The sequence below is a fragment of the Mchenga conophoros genome, linkage group LG7 (genome assembly GCF_057382185.1).
Source record: "Mchenga conophoros isolate Kocher_MC1m ecotype Shallow Benthic linkage group LG7, M_conophoros_male_GT1.1, whole genome shotgun sequence".
Taxonomy (NCBI): Eukaryota; Metazoa; Chordata; class Actinopteri; order Cichliformes; family Cichlidae; genus Mchenga; species Mchenga conophoros.
In genome coordinates this window covers 19585588-19606780 of record NC_140532.1, presented here as the reverse complement: position 1 = coordinate 19606780, position 21193 = coordinate 19585588, and the positions used below count along the sequence as shown (strand labels likewise).

Here is a 21193-nt window from a genome sequence, read left to right as displayed (position 1 = left end):
CTCCAGCCTTAAAATTAGCTAAATACCACCTGACATGAACAAAACATGATATATCACATGGTGTCATTAATATTTATTGATGAAAAACTAAGCCAAAAATGCAGAAACACAGTCTACATGAAAATTTAAGCACACCTTAATGGCTTTCAGAGGAATTAAGAGGTCATGTCAATCAAAGGCATTTGATTATGTGATCATCGGAGCATTCAGGTGTGTGCTACCATAATTCCACAGAGGGAAAACATCAAAAATTATCCCAGGCAACCAACTGTCGGTGCCCACCAGTCTGAGAAGGGTTATGAGGCCACTTCCAAATAGTCCATCATTCTATAGTGAGAAAGATTATTCACAAGTAGTAAATATAAAACAATAAAAGGATCATGACAATACAATCTACAAAAAAAATACTGAACAAACAAATGAAGAGGGTGTGCTGAGAAGGTGGAAGGAGTACACTGAGGGGATGATTAATGAAGAAAATGAGGGGGAGGATAGAGGACTGTTTGTGAATCAGGAAGTGAAGAGGCTCAGTAAGGTAGGAGAGGGCAACTATGAGGTGGGAAAAGAGTGCAAAGGTAGTGCGTCCAGATGACAAACTTGTAGAAGTATGAATATGTCCTGAAGAGAGGGCAGTGGAGTTTTGACTAGATAGTTTAACACAGTGATGAAGAGTGAGCAGATGTCTGGGGAAAGGATAAGCAATTTTCAAAAAGAAGGGTGATGTGCAGTGCTGAGATAAAGCTGATGAGTCACACCATTATGATATGGGAAAGAATTGTTAAATCTGGGTTTAGAAGAGGGGCAACGATCAGTTAGGAGCATAAGTATATGAGGGTGGCACTGCATGAGAGGAGTGAGACATTGGTGAGGTGTGTGGTAGGAGTGATAGATGGGTTCATGGTTTAGTGAAGGAAGGCGAGCTAAATGACTTCCAAAGCAACACACAGTGCACAAGAGAGGTGAAGAAGAGAGTGCAGGCAAGGTGGAGCGGGCATAGACAGGTGTCAGGGGTGATGTTTAGAAACAGAAGTAGTGTCATATGTGTCATATGTAAATAATAATAATACAGAAATACAGTTTATACTGAGACTCACTTCACACAGCAGTCAGAGACATTCTAATATGACAAATAGCATAAAGTTATAAAAATGTAATAAGGCAAAAATAAATAAAATGAGTAAATAAGGGCAGGGATAGCTCAGTAGGTAGAGTGGTGGCCCCATGACTGGAATGTCGGGGTTTCGAATCCACTGAACGGCTACCCTGAGGCACACCTGAGCAAGGTACCGTCCCCACACTCTGCTCCCCAGGCGCCCAATGGCTGCCCACTGAGTGAATGGGCTAAATGCAGAGAGGAATTTCCCCACAGGGATCAATAAAGTATACATTATTATTATTATTATTATTATAATAAAAATGTCCAAGAAATTCACAGAGAAAGTACAAGTAATAAATCTTCAAACAGTGAAATGAGTCAGAGACCTGAGGCTTTTTGTTTATTCTTGTGCAAGTTTGCAAAGAGATCTGTACTGATTAGTGTGATAGCAGACAATAATAAATACAACATAATAATACAGTTGCATTCTATAGCTGTGATGAGGTAAGAGAGGGACTGTGTAAATTGTTTTATTCAGGAGTCTAATGGCCTGTGGGCGGAAGCTGTTTGAGTCTTTTAGGCCTCGATGTCAGACTCCTGTAGCGCTTGCCCGAGGGCAGAGGTATGAACAGGTGATGTTGTGGGTGTTTACTGACCTCCATGATGTTTTTTAAGTACGATTAAGTACACTTTAAATTGTCAAAACATAAAATTCAGCATTTATTTTTTACCTATAGCGTAGACGTCCTGGTTGGGTTGTGTGATTTGAATGTAAAATTCTACATAAATGTTCATAACTGGAAATGAGGCATCACATACACAATTGCTAAAATGTAAAACATTTATTTGTAATCAAGGCCAACACAAATTCACTGAAGATGTCCCACAAAATATACACATGTAGTAGAAATATATGTTCCAAATGAAGGTATTTGTATTCATTCATTTAAAAAAAAGTGTTTTAGTGTATAAAATCTTATAACAAAAAGTGTTCATGCTCCAAAATCAGTGATCATATATTCATTTCAACATGTAAAGAAAAAGAAACACAGGCTGAAGTTCATTGCGATACAGCAGAAAGAGATAGCAAGCTTCTCCTTCTTCTTCTTTTTTGGAATGAATCTCCTGCATTGGAACTCACTTCTGATATAATCTAAGTGGATCAACTGTCCCTTTGCTTTGGGTACCTTTTAACTTTATTTCATACATTCCCAGAATTAGACATAAGGCACATTAAAACAAGACTAAATTAAATCCATGTCAAGAATCTGAACATTTAACATAAACATTTAATATAAAACATCAATACAAATCTGCAGTGCCCAAAGCAGACCAAAATTATACAGAGAAGCCTTTAAAATGGTACAAACAGTGTTAAGATAAAAATAAACAAACAGAGTTTAAGTGGGTTGATCTGTAGAAATGTAACCAGTCTTTGTATCCTGAAGCATTGGTTACTAAAACACCTTGTGTAGTAATGTTTTTTGTGACTTTTTTTTTTTACCAATCCTGAGAGAACACCTCAACTGTTGGTGGATAAACAATGTGGTTCTCCTCTGTATACATTAAGCAGATTAATTTAAGCCCAGAGGGGTTTGTGAGCTGTGCGATCATGTGACACTTTCCTGCACTCAGTCTGCAGCAGACGGCTGTTAAATTTAATGAAGCAGCCAGAATGAGATTCACTGAACATTAGAGATGTCCACAACAGAAGAAAATGCTTCCTTAGAAAGCAGACAGTCAAATGTAAATTCTTTGCCACTGTGTAACAACAGTGTTTACATTGTCACGTTACTCTGCCACAGGCAAATGAGATGTCAACCCACTTTCAAATAACGGAAGTAAATCTTTGCGTAATGTTGCTGTTGCCATCATATGGTACAGTACTGTGCAAAAGTCTTGAGTCACCCCATCGTTTCTTTATACTGTTGATTTTTTTAGCGGTTGATCTCCAGGCTTTCTGAAGATGGTTTGCTTTTTCATTCATTCATCCCAATTCTTAGACCTGACTATTTTTGAAGGAATGTTTTTTTTTAATATATGACCTGTTTAACACTGACCTGTGAATTATTTGCAAAAACCTAAGTTGCCCAACTCCAGGTATTAACCGGTGTTGTGTCTACACACAACAGACAACTTAGCGAAAAATTCACTTTGAATTGTATCTTTAGGCACTTTACTAGCTGCCTGTTGCAAAAACAGTATTGTCATAGAAAGAGTATTTTTGCACCAACAAGGTGATTCCTAAAAACCTATTACGTGGAAACCTAGCATAGCTTAGAATGGTGTGCAATTTGTACTTAAAAAATTTGAGGAAACAGAACAAGTGGCCAAAAAAGAAGGAGCATGGTATGGGTCTGCATTTCAACCATCGGTACTGGGAATCTTGTCAAAAATGATGGAATTATGAAAGCAAAAAAGTACTATCAAATTTTCACCCACCATGTAATACAATCTTGAACATGTCTGATTAGTAGTAATCCCAAACACACTGTCAATACAGTAAAAATGTACCTGGACAGAAAAACACACAGTGGAACACTAATAGTCAAGGATTGGCCTCCACATAGGCAACATTACTGAGGCGGTGTGGGATCATCTTAACAGAGAATGGAACAAAAGACAGCCAACAGCCAAAGAACATCTAAATGTCCTTCTGGAAGCCTGGAGAACTATTCCCAAAGGTTACTTTTTGCCTCACATGCTCTATTACCATGTATGGTTGCATGTTTCAGTAGATCACTGCACCCATTTCACATTTTGCTAGCAAAATATAAAGAAATGAAGGGCAGCTCAGGATATTTGCACAACACTGTGTACTGAAGACAACATGCAAAGAAGAAAGTTCCAGCAGCCAATAGCAGGTGAGCAGACTGTAAAAGTCTGCATACATGTCTGTTTTCACCAGCTTATCTTGTGAGGTAATACAGAGAGAACAGTGATGGGGCCAGTCACTGAGAGCCTCACAGTGACAACTGACCTCTAAATAGACTCCGATTCCAATCCTCAAACTTCTAGCAATGAGACTCCTTTTCACCAACAGGGACGTAGCCATCTCGAGAGGGAGGTGCTTTCTGATGGAGGCTTTCACCGTCTGCTGCAAAGATGGCATGGAGTGCCTCCTGCTCCTGCTTTGTCTTTGGTAACTCAGTGGAAGGAGTGCTTAGAAGAACAAAACGCTGTGAACAGAAAATTGATTAAAAAACAAAGCATGTCAGTGATATGATGTCTGACAAACTGATTGATTGTTCTTCAATTTCTAATAAACCTTTTTTTAACTTAAAGACATTCATTATGATTTTGAAACTTGAACTCTGTGTGTCTTGTTTCTCTCCCTCTCTCTCTGTGCCATCATTTCATTTCACCCAGTTATTTGGATTTTCCGTATTACCACCTCTTTGGATTCATCTTGTTGCCTGCTGGAATGATCTCAGTGGGATTTGCAATGGATTCATTTCATCTCTGCCTTGCAGGACTAGTTGTCATTTATCTGTAAACTCATTAAAAGGTACTCTTGCTCATTTACCTGCTTGCTTGTGTCTGCATTTGGGACATGGTTTTGGGAAGGTGGGGGCATGGTAAGTTACGATGTTTTCCTGCTGAAAACCTGGAACAATATTCTTATTTGGTGAATACCTTAACCAACAGAAGATAGAAGTTCCCTTTATTCACTTAAGATAACGGTGTATATAAATAAATATATTCAAATATTGTGATGAATTCTATGGCAGCTGCCAATTTCAGACAATAGAAATAGTGAACGGATGATCCAGAACTTTTTCAAAGTAAAGCAAAAAGGAAATGCTCTTGAGATATGTATACATACTTCTGTAACAAAGAAGCAAACAAATTGAACTATTGTTCATTCAAAAATACTGAATTATGACGAATCTGACTGGTTTTGTTTCTGTGGTTCAATCTTTAAGGTGCCAGTTTTTTCATATGCACAGAAAAATCCAAACAGTTTCGGACTTACTTCTCTCAGTGTTCCTGGGGTATTGTACAGTTTGAATGCCATACAAAGGGGTATGCAAAGCATGGAGGACAGAGCCAGGATCCAGCCGATCCCATCCGCCCACAACGGGTACACATAATCATTGTTGTACTTCAAAGGTGAGTACTTGATTAAGGCAAAGGCAAAGGTTCCCTGTGTGAAGTATGATAACACTGATAAATAACTGACATTTAATACACCAGTGAATACTTTGACTGTATAATTTTGGTATCATCTTAAGATATTAGCCCAGTTTTATTGACATGTATTTCTAATTTTGACCAGCAGAGGTTGCTCTACTTTCAGAAGAGAACTGTTAATAAAGCAAAACTCACAAAGCATGTTGCAGGAGTGAAGAAAAGCCAGCAGTATTTAATGGCAGGGCCGGGGCGATAGCCAATCATATCCTCAATGTTATCATAGAAGCGATCTGCCCCTGTGGTCAGAGGAAAGTTGGATCAGTGTCAAGATTCCCCCTGACCAGTAGAGAGCTTAAAAACCCCAGCACACTATTATTTTAATAAAACAAGTTGCAGTTATTTTCAACTAGTAATGATCATTTCTTTAATTCCTTTGAACTCAAACCATCAATCTACACCTTTCATTTTATGGATGGTCTCTATTAGCAAATTAAGCACTGAGCATTTTTAAGTTCCGACAGTCTTAAATAACAAACTCACCATAAACCCAACCGATGCAAACTGTCTGAAAAATGGCTACGAAGAGCAGGCACATCCCACTGGCTGCATAGTAGTCAAAGAGTTGGAAGACATACATGCCTCCCTGTGGGTACAGACAGACAGACAGACAGACATGAGTTCACAAGTGTAAGATAAAACAAATGAAACACAACCTGCATGACGCAAAATATTGCTTTCAGGTCATTTATCCATTATGTGCTTGGATTTTACTAAAGTGGAAACAATTTGCCAACAACAAAAGTTATTCACAGTTGGCTGTGTCACAGCATGATTTGTGCCAAGTGACTGGATATGAAGGAATTTTAATAGGTTGCTAAAGAGAAGCTACAGTAGGTGAACTCAGGCACTTTAAATGAGTTTGGCAGACTGCTTGGCAACAGTCTGACTTAGGAAAAAATCATAAAAAAAAAAACCCAAACAAAATGCCCCAGTAAGTACTTCACTTAAATTCACAAGACCATGGATTGGTAGCATTTATGCTCAGTATCACTTTGAAATTATGTATGTATTAAAACTGAAAGAATTGCACAAACTAACCTCTGTCAGCATGATGAGGCCCAGGAAGAAGGATACTATTGCTACTGCCAGGATGAAGAGTTCCCTGCGGTTTTTACGGCGGAAGACGGAAGGATACATATCCACCACGGCTGTGACCAGGCTCTCCACACATACAAACTAATCAGGAAAAAAGCCAAAGTTATGAGATGTGCGTACTTTTTGATGTTGTGTACTGCATTTGTGTATGCATGTGCACAGACCAGCTGTTAATAAAAAGGTACTGAGCAACTGAGGAAAAATAGCAGAGCTGTACAAAGGCTACTAGTTGGGATTGTGTTCATATGACTATTATTTGAATTTTCTTTTTGTATGTGTTCTTGTGTGGGTTATTTTGCTACATGCTGGCCTCACCTGGCTGTCCAGTCCTAGAAATACAATCATAATGAAGAAGAAGCAGGCCCACAGAGGGGAAAAAGGCATCATGGTCACAGCTCGAGGATAGGCAATGAAGGCTAAACCTGGACCTGTCGTACACAGAAATCCCACTGAAGTTAGAATTTGTGTTTTTCTTTTCAATCAAGCACATATTTTGATATAATACTGACATGTTCAGTTCAACTGTCTGCGCTTTAGAAAATTGTATTCTGCCATGCATTGATTCACACCCAATAAACATCCTGCAGTACTGATCAATACACCGTATCTTTAAATATACATCTATATGGATACATGAAAGCTCTGTGTGTTCCTCAAACTCGGGCCCTCTACAAACCGCCTGGGAGTTGGAGGTTCTGCACAGTATCTAAGCTTTTCCTAGGACTTTGCTCTTCTGGACGGAGACCCTTTGATGTTGTGCCTGTTGATTACCACTACATCTGGTTGGTTGCCAGCAGCTGGAACTCAAAGACTGCAACACAGGACCTTTTCTCCTTGGTAGTGTCTCCTATCGGGACTTGGGGACATCTAGTCTATATTGTGCACAGATGTCCCTGTACACTATCCCAGCTGGGATATACTGCATCAACTTGCATCTTACATCCTGCTATTATATGTTGGATAGTCTTCACGACACCTTTGTACGGTCTGCAACTTGGGTCCTGTTGTCTATGGTGGACTCCTGCCTCTATGGATCTGATGGTATCTGTCAGAGGTACAGGCCAAGTTGGGGCTTGGTGGTCCATGACGGTTCCTCTTCTTGTTCCAATCACTGTCTGTCTTCAGCTGCCTCAGATCTCAACAGGGGCTGGGGGTGGGGCACTTATCTTCATCCTGCACTGTGACTCTGACACTCACTAATCCTCACCCCTTCCTCTATTCATTGTTCATAGTGCCTCAGGATTTTGGAGACCTCAGTGTATTGTGAGCAGTTTTTGTGTCTTGACATCAGAGGCATTTATCTCCTTATGTGGCTAGCTTATTATTCCAGAATTGAAATGAATTATGTCAATAGTGCTCAATACACCTCCCACTGTGCTATAGGCTCTGGATCTTCACCTTCAATAGTAGCTGTCTTCAACTGCTACAAACGCTATTGCACTCCCATGTATTGCATATGACCTCTCAGTTGGATTAGTAGCTTTACATCAATTCCACATTGTAAGTCCTTGTCCATATTAGCTTTGTTCCACTACCCACATCAGTATTTACTGGTTTCTCAACCCCTGGCATGGACCTTGATGTACAAACCTATCTTATCTATCTATCTATCTATCTATCTATCTATCTATCTATCTATCTATCTATCTATCTATCTATCTACCTACCTACCTACACAATATAAGAACTACAAACCAGATTCAGCCACTTCTGAGATGGGCACATTTTGCTCGTTGGACATGAAGCCCAGGATGGAGAAGATGGCAAAGCCCGCAACAAAACTGGTACCACTGTTAAGGAAACAGAGGGCCACACAATCCCTGCAAACAGCACAACAAGAATATAGTCACTGAAAATAAATTGTTGAAAATATTACTGACATTACATGGAACAGAATTACTTGATATGCTCACATATATATATATGAGTGTAAAGCGTCTTTTGTCACTGGACAAAAGACGGAGAGAGAGAGAGAGAGAGAGTCATTACCTGTAGCAGTTGTTGTTATATTTGTTGTAGCTTCCTAGGGCAGTGAGGCAGCCAAGACAGATGGCGAATGAGAAAAAGATCTGAGTTCCAGCATCCATCCATACCTTTGAACAGAAATGAAACCAGATGAGGAAAGAAATACATTTTTAAAGACTCTTTAAAAAAAAAAAAAAGGATAAACTCAGACAGAAAAAGAAAAAACGAATGTTTATCAGCTTTCTACGGTGTTGTGAAAAATATTTTCCCCTTCATCATTTCTTTCTTGTTTTTGATTTTAATATTTGTCATATTTTCATGTTTCAGACGATCAAATACAGTTTAATATTACAAAGCGCAGTTTTCAAATGATGATTTAATTTATTAACGAAAAAACCCAGTCTAACCAAACCTACCCTGTATGAAAAAAATGGGATGACCTTAAGAGAATATATTTCCAACAGAATAATCAGATGTCCTTGACAACCAAAGAAAATACAGACAAGTTTACACATTATTTTGGTTTGCATATTTCTGTGTTCCTGAAAGGCTCAGTCCAGTTTGAATGTTTGGAAACAGACTTCAATCCATAACATTAAGCAAGAACTACATTCGCTGTTATTTTGTTTCTTTCTTCTGCTTCGAATTAAAAGAAACCTTTAACACCCACCCATAAAATTCTCTTTGCCCTCTTATCCAGTTTGCAGGAGCAGTTGACACTGGACAAAAGGCCAGATACAGCCCCACCAGATCACTGTGCGATCAGGGTAAGATAAGATTGTTTTGCACAACGGCAGCACCACACCCAAAAATGCAAATAGTGAACTCAGTCTTCGAAACCTCCCATGTCCCTTTTAATTTTTGAAAAAAGTCTAGAAACGTACTGCTACTATCTCTGAAATCTCTTCTCACCCCACAACCCTGACATGAGCTTCCTAGTAAAGCCATTTCCACATCTAAGGCACAAAGCAGAGCACTCTTAGAACACTCACTCATACTTCAACATGTAAATGAGATTTCTCTTTCTAATTGCTTTTCTGGTAAAATGCTCCCACTGCACTGAGGCATTTTTCAAGGTAGCTGGCAGCCGGGACTGAAGATCTGACTGACAGTAACTCTGGACACATCATTACAACCAAAGGCAGATATTTTGAACTCTTAAACGCTTTACACTCAGCCTTGTCTAGGACTGCATACACGTGGCTTGTGTTCATTCTCTAAAGGACAATGAAGGAGGGGTGGGGCGAGTGTTTGGAATTCAAACAAAAGCAAGCACAAAGGAAACTGCAAGTGTCCTTGTTACCACCCATATTCCCAACCCACTCTCATGTGATTGTTAAAACGGTTTAAAGCAACCAGTTGTTTAGTTAGTTTAAAGGCACAAAAATGAGACAGGATTCAGTCCCTCATCATAAACCAGGGGTGGGCAACTCCAGGCCTCGAGGGCTGGTGTCCCTGCAGGTTTTAGATGTGTCCTTGGACCAACACAGCTGATTTAAATGGCTAAATTAGCTCCTCAACTTGTGCTGAAGTTCTCCAGAGGCCTGGTAATGAACTAATCATGTGATTCAGGTGTGTTGACCCAAGGTGAGATATAGAAACCTGCAGGACACCGGCCCTCGAGGCCTGGAATTGCCCACCCCTGTCATAAACCTACAATAACTGGCTTTATCTTTTAGCTGTTCAATGATCCTCCAGCTAGTCCTTAAGTGTGTCAGTCTTCTGCGTGAAGCTAAAAAGGGAAACTTTTCTCAATTTGGTAATGTCTCAATGCCAAGAGAAACATATTTTCTATCTCTTTTTTTCAGACAGACAGGATGATGGGTGGAGTAACTGTGTTAGCTTTAGGTGGATGGATGAGTACATAAAGTCAAATTCTAAACATAGAATGCAAATTTGGCCATTCAGTAACAGCCTTCAAAGCTTTATTGTTTTAATTGTGTTGCTCGATACTGAGCTTGCTGGGATGTTCCTTTTTGCTTTTTTTGAGCAACCACCCCAATGTGGCTAGTGACTTTATGAGGCCATAAAAGTGAACAACACAAAGTAACAGTGCACTCAATTCAAAATCTTAAGTGCTGTATCCGGTGTTTGCTTTTGACAAATCTGAAAAGCTTTTCTTAAGAGCAAAAAGGCAAAGCAGTGAAAATCTATCTGAACCTGAAATCACATCTTTGCCTATGGGATGGATCAAACAGTCATGCTGACAATTTCTCGTAAACAGTGGTGACTTTCCAAGAAATTACAAATGTACAATACAACAAAAACGTTAAAGATGATTCAGTACATATGTTTAGAAATTTTTGGTGTTAAAAGCTGCCAGTCTCACAGTGAACCATTAAGTACATGATCAGGCCAACCGTCTACGAAAGGTCTGGGAGTTGAAGGTTCTGCACAATATCTTAGCTCTTCCTAGGACTCTCTGATGTTGAGCCTGGAATCTGTTGAAGCTGTTCTTCCAGTTTTGGGGTTACAACTCTTAATGTTCCTGTAACTACTGGAAATGCTTTGGCCTTATATTCCATATCTGTTCCAGTTGTTCCTTCAGGCTCTGGTACTTCTCTATTTTCTCGTGTTTCTTCTTCCTGATGTTGCTGTATGCTGTAATTGTCACGTCTATCACAACTATGTCTGTGAAGGTTCTCAGTCATCCAGGTCATCGTAGTCAAAGGAGCTTGCAAAGAAAAGCGTCTGGACTTCTTTAAGTTGCTTGAAGACGTTTCACCTCTCATCCGAGAAGCTTCTTCAGTTCTAAGGTCAAATGGTGGAGAGTCCCAGATATAAACCTAGTGGGAGGGACCCCCCACAGAGGGACAAAAGGACCCCCTGATGATCCTCTAATCGCCTGAGCCAAGGTGGGAAACTGGGCGTGGGTCCCAATCAGCCAGAGTTTCGGGTGTGTTCATTGTGAAACCTGGCCCCAGGTCTGAGCATTCCTCGCTGCACTGTACAGCATACACCACATTGTTAAGTTTGTGTTTTGGCGTTTTGTCTTTCGGGTGAACCAGTTTCTGTCTGAGCGTGTTGCTGGGTCTGAAATACAGGAGAAGCTCAGGAGAGTTTTCTCCAAGCATGACATCCCAGTGTATTTCAGACCCAGCAACACGCTCAGACAGAAACTGGTTCACCCGAAAGACAAAACGCCAAAACACAAACTTAACAATGTGGTGTATGCTGTACAGTGCAGCGAGGAATGCTCAGACCTCTACATTGGAGAGACCAAACAGCCACTTCACAAGCGCATGGCACAACACAGAAGAGCCACCTCCACAGGACAAGACTCAGCAGTCCATCTGCATCTTAAGGATAAAGGACACTCTTTCGAGGATGCCAATGTTCACATTTTGGACAGAGAGGACAGATGGTTTGAAAGAGGAGTGAAAGAAGCCATCTATGTCCACTGTGAGCGACCATCTTTGAACAGAGGCGGGGGTTTACGACACCAACTCTCTGCCATCTATAATCCAGTTTTGAGATCCCTTCCCAGACGCCTTAACGCCCACTCACATCCTGGGCCATCTGACCTCAGGAATTCGCATGATAAGGTGGGGCCAGGTTTCACAATGAACACACCCGAAACTCTGGCTGATTGGGACCCACGCCCAGTTTCCCACCTTGGCTCAGGCGATTAGAGGATCATCAGGGGGTCCTTTTGTCCCTCTGTGGGGGGTCACTCCCACTAGGTTTATATCTGGGGCTCTCCACCATTTGACCTTAGAACTGAAGAAGCTTCTCGGATGAGAGGTGAAACGTCTTCAAGCAACTTAAAGAAGTCCAGACGCTTTTCTTTGCAAGCTCCTTTGACTCTATCACAACTACATTTTATGCTTCTTGTTAACCATCTCTATATATGCTTGGTTGCCAGCAGCTGGAACTCAAAGTCGTCATCTTAATATATTCACAGATACTCTGTTGTTTAATCCTGCATTGTGGCTCTGACACTCACTAACCCTCACCCTACTTCTTATTATTTTTCATAGATTCTTAGGATGCTGGACTTTGACTGGGGACCTCTGCATTGTGAGCAGGTTTTAAGTCAGTTTATATCAAGTTTCTCTCCTTAACCCAAATTTTATTAGCTTGTCTCTCAGATGCCACAGTCTTGCCAAATTAGCAGATGGATCAGTTAGTACTTGTCTAGTGGAACAGATGAAAGGCTGTGTTTCCCAGATTTGATCTGCATGCCTGGACATATGTTTTTCTGACAAGGTGAACCACTGTTCACCACCTCAGCACAAGTGTATTGTTTTTTTTTTAACTTACTTGGGGGTCAGACAGTCGATTGATGTCGGGGTAAAGGTAGAAGTGGATTCCAATGGAGGCGCCTGGCAGTGTTACTCCTCTGATCAGGAGAACCAGGAGCATTACATACGGAAAAGTAGCTGTGAAGTAAACTACCTGGAAGGAAACAACATTTTCTTGTGATTCTAACATCTTTTATAACAATTCCTACCATTCTATTTTTTTGATTTCAATTAAACGTGTTATTTTCTCTCTTTTTTTCCAAAATGTGACTTCTTTAGTCTGCAAAAATTTCAAATATGAAAAAAAAGTAGAATATCTTTCGTAGCATTAAGCAGTGCAGATTTTCATTATATGAGTTTGGTTAAACGCAAATCTTTGTTTTTCATTTATTACAAACAACAAAAGACTGGCAGAAGATTGGTATTTAATGGTGCACATCAATAACACAGATGCTGTTCTAACTGTGAATGTTTAGCACGGGAGGGTTTATTATTATTATTTTTCTTTTTTTACCTTGCCTGTGGATTTCACTCCCTTCCATACACAGAAGTAACAGATTACCCATGCAAAGGCAAGACACAGAGCCAGATCCCAGTTCAGAGAACCAATGTGGTCAATACCTGAAGATATTCTCAGTACTCTGCGCCTAAATCGAAAACATACGCACAGGAGAAAAACTAATTATCATACCTAATGTACTGATACAAACCCTTAGGAACCAGAAGCTAAGAGTTAAAAAGCGGAGAGAAACAAAAATAAGACAACTTTGAACAAGTAGTTTGACCTAATTTAATCCAAACCTCTAGAAGAAATTTTTTGTTTAGTAAATCTGTTGGTATGTAAGGTCATTTGAGGACATGGTCAAACAAAAGGACACTTACTCCCAGAACTCAATGACAGGAGAGGTGGTGTTCTCATGGTGATTGATGGAGGTATTCCCCTTCTGCAATGGCATACAGGAATCTTGAATGAAGGACAGACAAAAAGACATTCAATCCTGTGAAGAAATCCAAGCGTTCTCCAAGGTTTCCAAGTTACACACAGGCAAGACAAACAAGTGCCGACACTGAGACAGACAGAAACAGTTTTCCTGCAGCATTCACTCCCTTTATTCAAAAATATGGGAAAAAAAATCACAAAAGGACGTTTTATCTGCATCCCTAAAAGTAGTCTTTAGAGACCTTTAGAGATGCTGACCTAGGTATCCTTGATTAAAGATTACACCAATAGTATGTGCAGCACCGGCAAAAATTTTCGGCACTTCACATGCTAAAATTCTTAAACATCGTAATTCAGTTGGCAGTGACTCCAAACATACAGATACAGATGCCAAAGAACTGTCAGTGACAAGAAGAACAAAGAGTCTGCCCCTTCCACTCCTCCTGTGGTTTACATGGATATTAACTGTTCTGAAATGTTGCATATTGTGTATGACAGGTTGTCTACACTTGAATACAAAAAATTGTATGACAGAAAGGACCAATCACAGAAATTCCATGAGGTATTATAATTGGCTGGTTTCTATGATCTTAACCAACATAAAAATGATCAGCATCCCTTTTTCTCAGTTTATTGTATCACAATTGTGTTCATTTATATATGTATTTATCTATAGACAGCCTACAGAGAGGGCTTTTCAACCAATCCAAACTGCCCGACATGGATGACACTGTGTGTAGGTCACATTTGCTGCTTTTGTCTATTGAGAATAAAAAGATGCTCTTCCATTATTGTTCATAGTGACAGTGTAAGATACTTGAATATTGTATTTATGTATTGTGTTAGAATATGGCCATTAAAGAAATTTACCCTATGTGGACAGCAAAGTCATAAACACCAATAAGAATTTTCTTAAGTTTATATGATAAGCAGAGATACAAAATCTTTGTCTTACTTGTGTTCCAGCTATTGTTGCAGGATGCCCAGGGCAGATCCCAGGTGAAGGAGTGGAACAGAAAGAAGATGGCCCAGGCTAACACAATAATGTAGTAGATGTTCAGCAGAGCAACAATTACCTGGCTGCCATAACCCAGGCCTGAAACAGAAAACACGCTTTTGGTGATAAGCAATAAAATACCACTATTACCAATCCTTTGACTTGATTGGTCAGGCCAGTTAGGTCATTATTTTTCCGCAGTACCTGTCGCTGAACCAACATACAGTCAGGTAACTGTGCAAATGTATTGTTTAGTGTAGTTCCACAGAGGCGTACTTTAATATTGTCACATTCTTGTGACATGTACTAGTCGAAGCACAGCTGGAGATGTACTGAATCTGTTTTTATCACTTGTTAACAGCAGCCTGTAAACACTAAAGCTCCACTGAAGCTAATTGTGCTGTGTCTGATGTGATCCACCCAAAGTTGTCAGTTCAAGTAAGGAAAAAGTTTCAGTTACATGACTGTTTCCTTCACTCGACCCTGCACAACTTGCAATCCCCTATATCCATTTACTTTGTACTGTATCTTTTTTCAGTGTTGTTCTACATTTTTGTTAGGAATACTCTGTAGTTCACAAGCAGCTGCTGCAGACACATTTACATTTAACACGTGAATTAGACAAATGTATCCATGTATGGTACTGTTAACACCATAAAATATCCATAAAATGATTTCTTGGGAACACAAGTTGATTACCTTCAAACAAAGGGCAGATTTTCCTCCAGCAGGTAATGCCTCCCTCACTGGTGTACTGACCCAACGCTGTCTCCAGGAAGAAGACAGGGATCCCACAAGCAAACAAGAAGATGAGGTATGGTATAAAAAAGGCACCTGTACACACACAGATTGAAGGAAAAGTTGACCAAGTTGTTTTCAACATGTCCTCGAGCAATGTGGTGCAGTTAGGACTGCTGCATCTTGAAGTTATTGTACACATACTGCAAGGTAAGGTTGCAAAAAAGTTTCTAGTAAAACATCCTGCTCCAAAGTTATTTTGCTAGAAGTTAAGCATGAATTGGCTCATTCTTCATATTTTTAAAGGATTTAACAAGCCTGGCCTACTTATTCACTATTTTATTGATTGTCTTGGAATTTCACACGTTAGCTCATGTATTTTTTTTTTTCTTTCAACGCTAATGCATACGATAGTAATTATAAAAAATGATAATTAATCCAACTTTCAAGCAAAGCACTTGCAGTTTATCAGTTTAATTTGCATGCTAGGTGGACTACTCTTTCCAAAGGAAAGGAAATGATGCATAAAGTCTACTACATCTACTAATCTGAAGTGTCTTGTGGCTGTAATCTTGCCACCAGACCCTGATGCAGTGTATGACTATGTAAATGCAAAAATAAACTAAAGATATCTCAAGATAACGAGGTAACGAGCAAAAAACGTTCATTGGCGACACTCACCTCCTCCATTCTTATAACAAAGGTAAGGAAAACGCCAGACATTCCCAAGGCCAATAATTTCTCCTGCCACGGACAGAATAAACTCAACCTTGTTGCCCCATTGTCCCCTTTCTGTCATCTTCTCCTCTGTACTGGGTACAATGTCCAGCGGCCTGCTGTGCCCATTAGAAGCTTCCACCTTGGACGTGTTTTCCATATCGTTTGATTGACCTAAGAAATTGAACATAACATAGTGTCAGGATTTGTTTTAAAGGCAGAGAATAAAGCTTTCATTCAGAAGGCATTTATGGCTTGTCCAATTTCAGTAGAGCTTAAAGGTAGATTGCTGAAAAACGTCATGCATTATTTGTCCCAGTCACTCTCATTTCAATTCAACCATGACAGCAGTTCGTACAGACTGAACTTTTTTGTCTATAAAATTAACACGTTTGATTGCTTCATAAAAAGTGTTTCTATACATTTGTGATGATACGCAGCTGCAACAATTCTGACTGAGATTTGTTTCTGCATTTTTATCCGTGAAAATGTTTGCATTCAGGATAATGCACCAACAACCTCAACAGGAGATTAAGCAATTTCAGGACCTTGGGTAGTTCTTGGTGAACATTTATATGATGTGCCATCTATTATTGTATTTACAAAAGCCAAAATGTATGCCATCTTTTTTGTGCGTTGAATGAGGTCAGCAATTACTTGAGGTTATGTGACCACATTAGAAGTTGGTCAGGACCTCTGCCAAACCCTGTTTTGGGGCCAGCACTACTGAAAGAATTTCTCTCTATGGAGGAAACAGACAGCTCACTGACTGTGCTCACTCCTGTCAGGTTGCATTAACAGGCTTCTCACAGTCCGTCTGTTACCCCTTTTTCCTCTCTCTGGAACACATTATGGTCACTGCTGCAGTCCTGCATCCTTCTGCAGGAAACACGCTCACACTAATCCGATTACAAAAATGCACCAATTCTTTTTTCACCCCAAACATCCACACAAACACAAGTTACATGTAGTGTGACCTAGTTTAACAGGAGTAGTTTCTCCATGTTTTCTATGTTTACTTCTGAAAACAGCACGGGGGATAGAAGGTTCATTTATCACAAAGCCTTGTGTGAAGCCATCTTCAGGAATTCGCTCCTGCTGATAAAGGGCAGAGGTGGAGCACAAAAGTGACTTTGTATGTGATGTGTACATAGGGATGGAGGTTAGAACCACTTTAGGAGCCAAAATCTCAGCGGCAGAGCCAAATTGTGGCCGAGGTAAAAAATAGAGCTCTTGTTTTCGGAAGCTACTTGGTGGGAATGAAGGCTCAGTTCAACAAAAGTGGAGTGGCCTTGCAGCCAGATCACAGTTTACCTCCCCTTTTCACAGTTTCTCTGTGGGCCAAGTGCCTCACTTCAAAAAGCATAATTTTAATAGGCTCTAAAAGATCGAACTTACAATAGCCTTTCCTTGCTGAAATAGTAGGTATTCACACACGTTCAATACAGGACATCAGAGAAGAGGCACACTGTGAGAAAATGTGCCAAAACTGGGAACAAGCTCATGGAGGCAAAAAGGACCTTCTTCCTAGGAAACGGAGCCAACATTTCCTCTTTCTGAAACATAATGGGCTGACTGAACCACTGAGTGACCGACAGACTGAGCTACTGAATGACTGGCCGACTGACTGAAGGTTAGGCTGACTTTGTGGTCCAGTACTGTATTGTAAATACATCAAAGTCGGTAAATAATTATTGTAAACTAAATTTTTAGTATTCAAAATGTTGCCTGATAAGTAGGGCTATATTATAAGATCTGGGTTTTGTGTCCTTATAATAGGATTCTGAACTGAGTCAAAAAATATTCACATATAGGTGAATTCACAGGGCTATTATTTTCAAATCCAAAATCTGACTGACTTAATTTTGAGTGGGTAACACTGTGAACATAAATACTGTAAATCTATAAGGAAATTAGCCTGTGGAAAGAAGTTAAAAAGTTTACTTGTAATGGTTGTGCACAACTTGATCATTGACGTGCAAATTGTCATGACCACTGATCAACAACCATTGATCAAAGACCATTGATCAGTGGCCTAGTTTAAGTCATTGTGCAAATGTACTGTTTATAAGGTTGTGAAAACCTGCAGTCAGCTGAGACTGAAGAAGTCATTTGGATGAGTGCCGAAGCGTTCCTCCCACTGAAAACACTACGTTCAGATGAACAGAATCAGCCTTTTGGATATTTGATCTTAAGTGGGCCCAAAGAGTGAAACTACACTTTCCACATTTAATCCCTGAGATTATGAAATAATAAAATTTTTACAATTTACAATTACAATTTTGGCAGCACATCTCAGTTTCTCTACATGATACATGTGTAAAATTACAGAAAAGGTTCCAGTAGCTCACTGACTGTCCCATATTCATAAAACGGACGTTTCTATAGTAGACAGTGAAATATAGCAATTTTTCTGTCATTTAATTGTTTATCTATTACTGAACTGAACATTGGTGCATAATGAATGGCTGTAGGGTATAGGTCTTTATCAGCAGTGAAAACTGTAAAGTTTTTTTTTTTTAAAGTTAAGTTTCCAATATTTATACGGTACCTTCTTTAATATTTTGTAAACCCATTCAGCAGGCCGGATTGCAGTCTTTGCCGATCGATTCTGACTATGTTTGACATCCCCTGCTCTAAGTTCAGTGGGACTGTAAACAGTAATGTATTAAAAAAATCTGTTATCACTCAGATAGGCTGGAAGAAAACTCAACAACTTGATCTATGGCAAAGTTATTTCACAATCAACGGGTTATTTTTCCTCCCTTTAAAGCTTAGTTAGGTTGTGTTTTACAAGACTAAAACGGTTGTGTTCAGTGATGTACTCAGAAAGGTGTAGTTTTGGTTCCAGCAGACATAACTTCCATCGATGTCCAACAATCAGACTAAGTTTACACAGTTGCGATTATCCTGTAATTAGGCAACAAGTTCTCGGGTTGATGAATAATCAATTCCGACACCACGTAAGAACGCTGAATGTAACGTTTTCTGCTGCAAGCTACAAACTGAACGGTTATGTAACGACACTCATCTTTCACTTTTTCACTAAAGCATATCAGTTTCCACGCCTGCTTGGTTGGAATGGTAGAGGAGTCAACTGGATCCGCGCTCCCTGTCCAGTGCGCGCTCCCGACGCATTGGAAACAAATTCTGTCGGGGATAACTACCTTGGCACGACACCTGCCATAACCTGTTCTCGGAAGAGATCCATTACGAAATAACCGCACACTGCTGTTAGCTAACGGTCGGAGCCTCATTATGTGCAACTTGCCCCGGTCATTATTTGACTGTGAGATGCCAAGAACCAACAGCACGGAGATTTCTCAAGGCTATTTTCCTCACACTTTGTTTTCATAATCACGTTTTAATACTGAACACCACACTGTCGGTCAGCTGTGTATATTTCCTGTCGTCACTATATCAAATCCTCTCACGCCATCTACTCTAAAATTACACGTTGTAAGTTGCATTGCTTGTATGTGGACACTGGATTTATCGGCCATCAGTTAAATACTGCACGAGAAGTCGTCTCAGAGATAAATGAATAAGCTTAGCCTTTGAGCTAATCAATCAGTTTTTCTGACATTTTGTAATTTTTGATGTTACATCTAAGAAAAAAAATTAATGCTTGATAGACACAATGCAATGAAAAGCACAGCTAGTTAATAAGAATTGCGTTTTAATCAAAAGCTCTTGCTTTAGATGAGAAGTGCATTTAATCAGGTTTTGCAGGCTTTCTTTTTAATGAACAGAACTAATAACTGCAGACAATGAAGGAAACGGCTTGCTGAAAAAATGTTAGTACGTTTTTTTGTTTTTGTCTTTTTACACAGCAGTACTTCATGGACAAATCGGGAACTAGTGCAGAGATCAGGTTAATAAACTAAGTGTCCCAAGAGCTTTCACTAAGCTTCTGTACCAAATAAGTTTGAAGCTTTCTGGAGCAATGACTTCACTTATTTTTTTCATCTGTGAACCCAGAACAATATAAAGTGTTTAATAATCAAAGCTACTCACCTTTCATAGTGTTAAAGTGTGACAGTTTCCAGGAGAGAGCAGATCATATGGAGCTCTGCTGCCGCTTCAGGTTTCACTATATAACACGCTTGTTATATAGTGAAGGGGGCGGAGAACTGAGAAATTGGAAACTTTGGTGAAGCTGAGTGATTTTCCCTCTGCTTTGCCCCATAAGCGCGCGCGCACACACCACACGCACGCACGCACACACACACACACACACACACACACACACACACACACACACACACACACACGCACACACACACACACATTCTCTGCCATCCATTTCTATTCAGACACCCCCAGACTGAAATGCACACACACTGCACACTAGAGGTCTGTGCTGTCTTACCGTGGTGGGATAATTACGTAACCTTTTGACGCGCACATTCTCCCAGGGTCTGTTCTGAGAGCAACTAGTACGGTGGAGACACTGGTTGGACTATGTGGACCATCAGCACACATGTTCAGTCATGTTTGTTACTGGGGCTGGTATGCAGAAATGCATCATGCTTAGAATGTGCAACTTTGAATCATCTGCTCAAACGAATCGTTCTAGTTGTTTCTGCTGTCTCTCTTCAGTATTTTTCTACTCCTGGGAATTAAAATATCCATCCTGCTTCATGAAGTCCCGGCTCCAAAAACACCATTAATTCAGACCACGAAAAAGGAGGCTTTATTCCCTCAATCCTTCTTCACAGTCCCAGAAGCCCATTCAGATTTTTTTTTCCCACCACAGGGGTCCAGATCGGTCTAGTTCAAGGCATTTGTTATAAGGTCACAATGCAGAGGATCTGTGTGGAGGTGGAGACAGATTTAAGGACAGAGTTAAGATGTTCTTAACTCCACCCCCACCCCCACCAACCCACTAAACTCCATCTCCTTTGTTCCCCCACTGTTCCATCGTTTTAAAACGTATGCATTATCCATACAAATGAAGCCATCGGTGATTCCCTTTAGTTTCCTCTACTGTGACAAACTGAACACACAGGGCATCTGAAAAGTTGCAAATATGAGCATTGCATTGTAAGTAAAGTTTTTTCAAAGTTACATCAAAAAAGAAAAATACAGAGTATGTAAAGTAGTCAGACAAACAGAGGAAAACACAGAAGAGAAACTTAGAAGTTCAAAAACTCGTCTAAAAAAATAGTTTAACTGCTGTTAACACGTACAGACAGGTATCAGTG

General features: G+C 39.9%; 1 protein-coding gene across 1 annotated transcript; it reads right to left on the bottom strand.

Moving 5' to 3' along the window:
• Positions 1 to 1923: 1923 nt before the first annotated feature.
• Positions 1924 to 20190, bottom strand: slc6a13 (solute carrier family 6 member 13). The gene is made up of 15 exons (XM_085282782.1): positions 20004 to 20190; positions 15951 to 16160; positions 15231 to 15365; positions 14490 to 14630; positions 13477 to 13558; positions 13109 to 13241; positions 12614 to 12748; positions 8375 to 8478; positions 8081 to 8205; positions 6701 to 6813; positions 6329 to 6466; positions 5771 to 5873; positions 5426 to 5526; positions 5073 to 5243; positions 1924 to 4275 (listed from the first exon to the last, which is right to left on the bottom strand). The coding sequence occupies exons 1-15, from the start codon at positions 20008 to 20010 to the stop codon at positions 4111 to 4113; spliced, it is 1863 nt and encodes a 620-aa protein (XP_085138908.1). The 5' UTR covers positions 20011 to 20190; the 3' UTR covers positions 1924 to 4110.
• Between the last annotated feature and the right edge of the window lie 1003 nt (positions 20191 to 21193).

Coding starts and splice junctions, on each gene's coding strand:
- slc6a13 (XM_085282782.1), bottom strand. Junction 6,467..6,700: donor TTCTAGGACTGGACAGCCAG/GTGAGGCCAGCA, acceptor TTTCCTGATTAG/TTTGTATGTGTGGAGAGCCT. Junction 4,276..5,072: donor CCCCAGGAACACTGAGAGAA/GTAAGTCCGAAA, acceptor TTCTGTTCACAG/CGTTTTGTTCTTCTAAGCAC.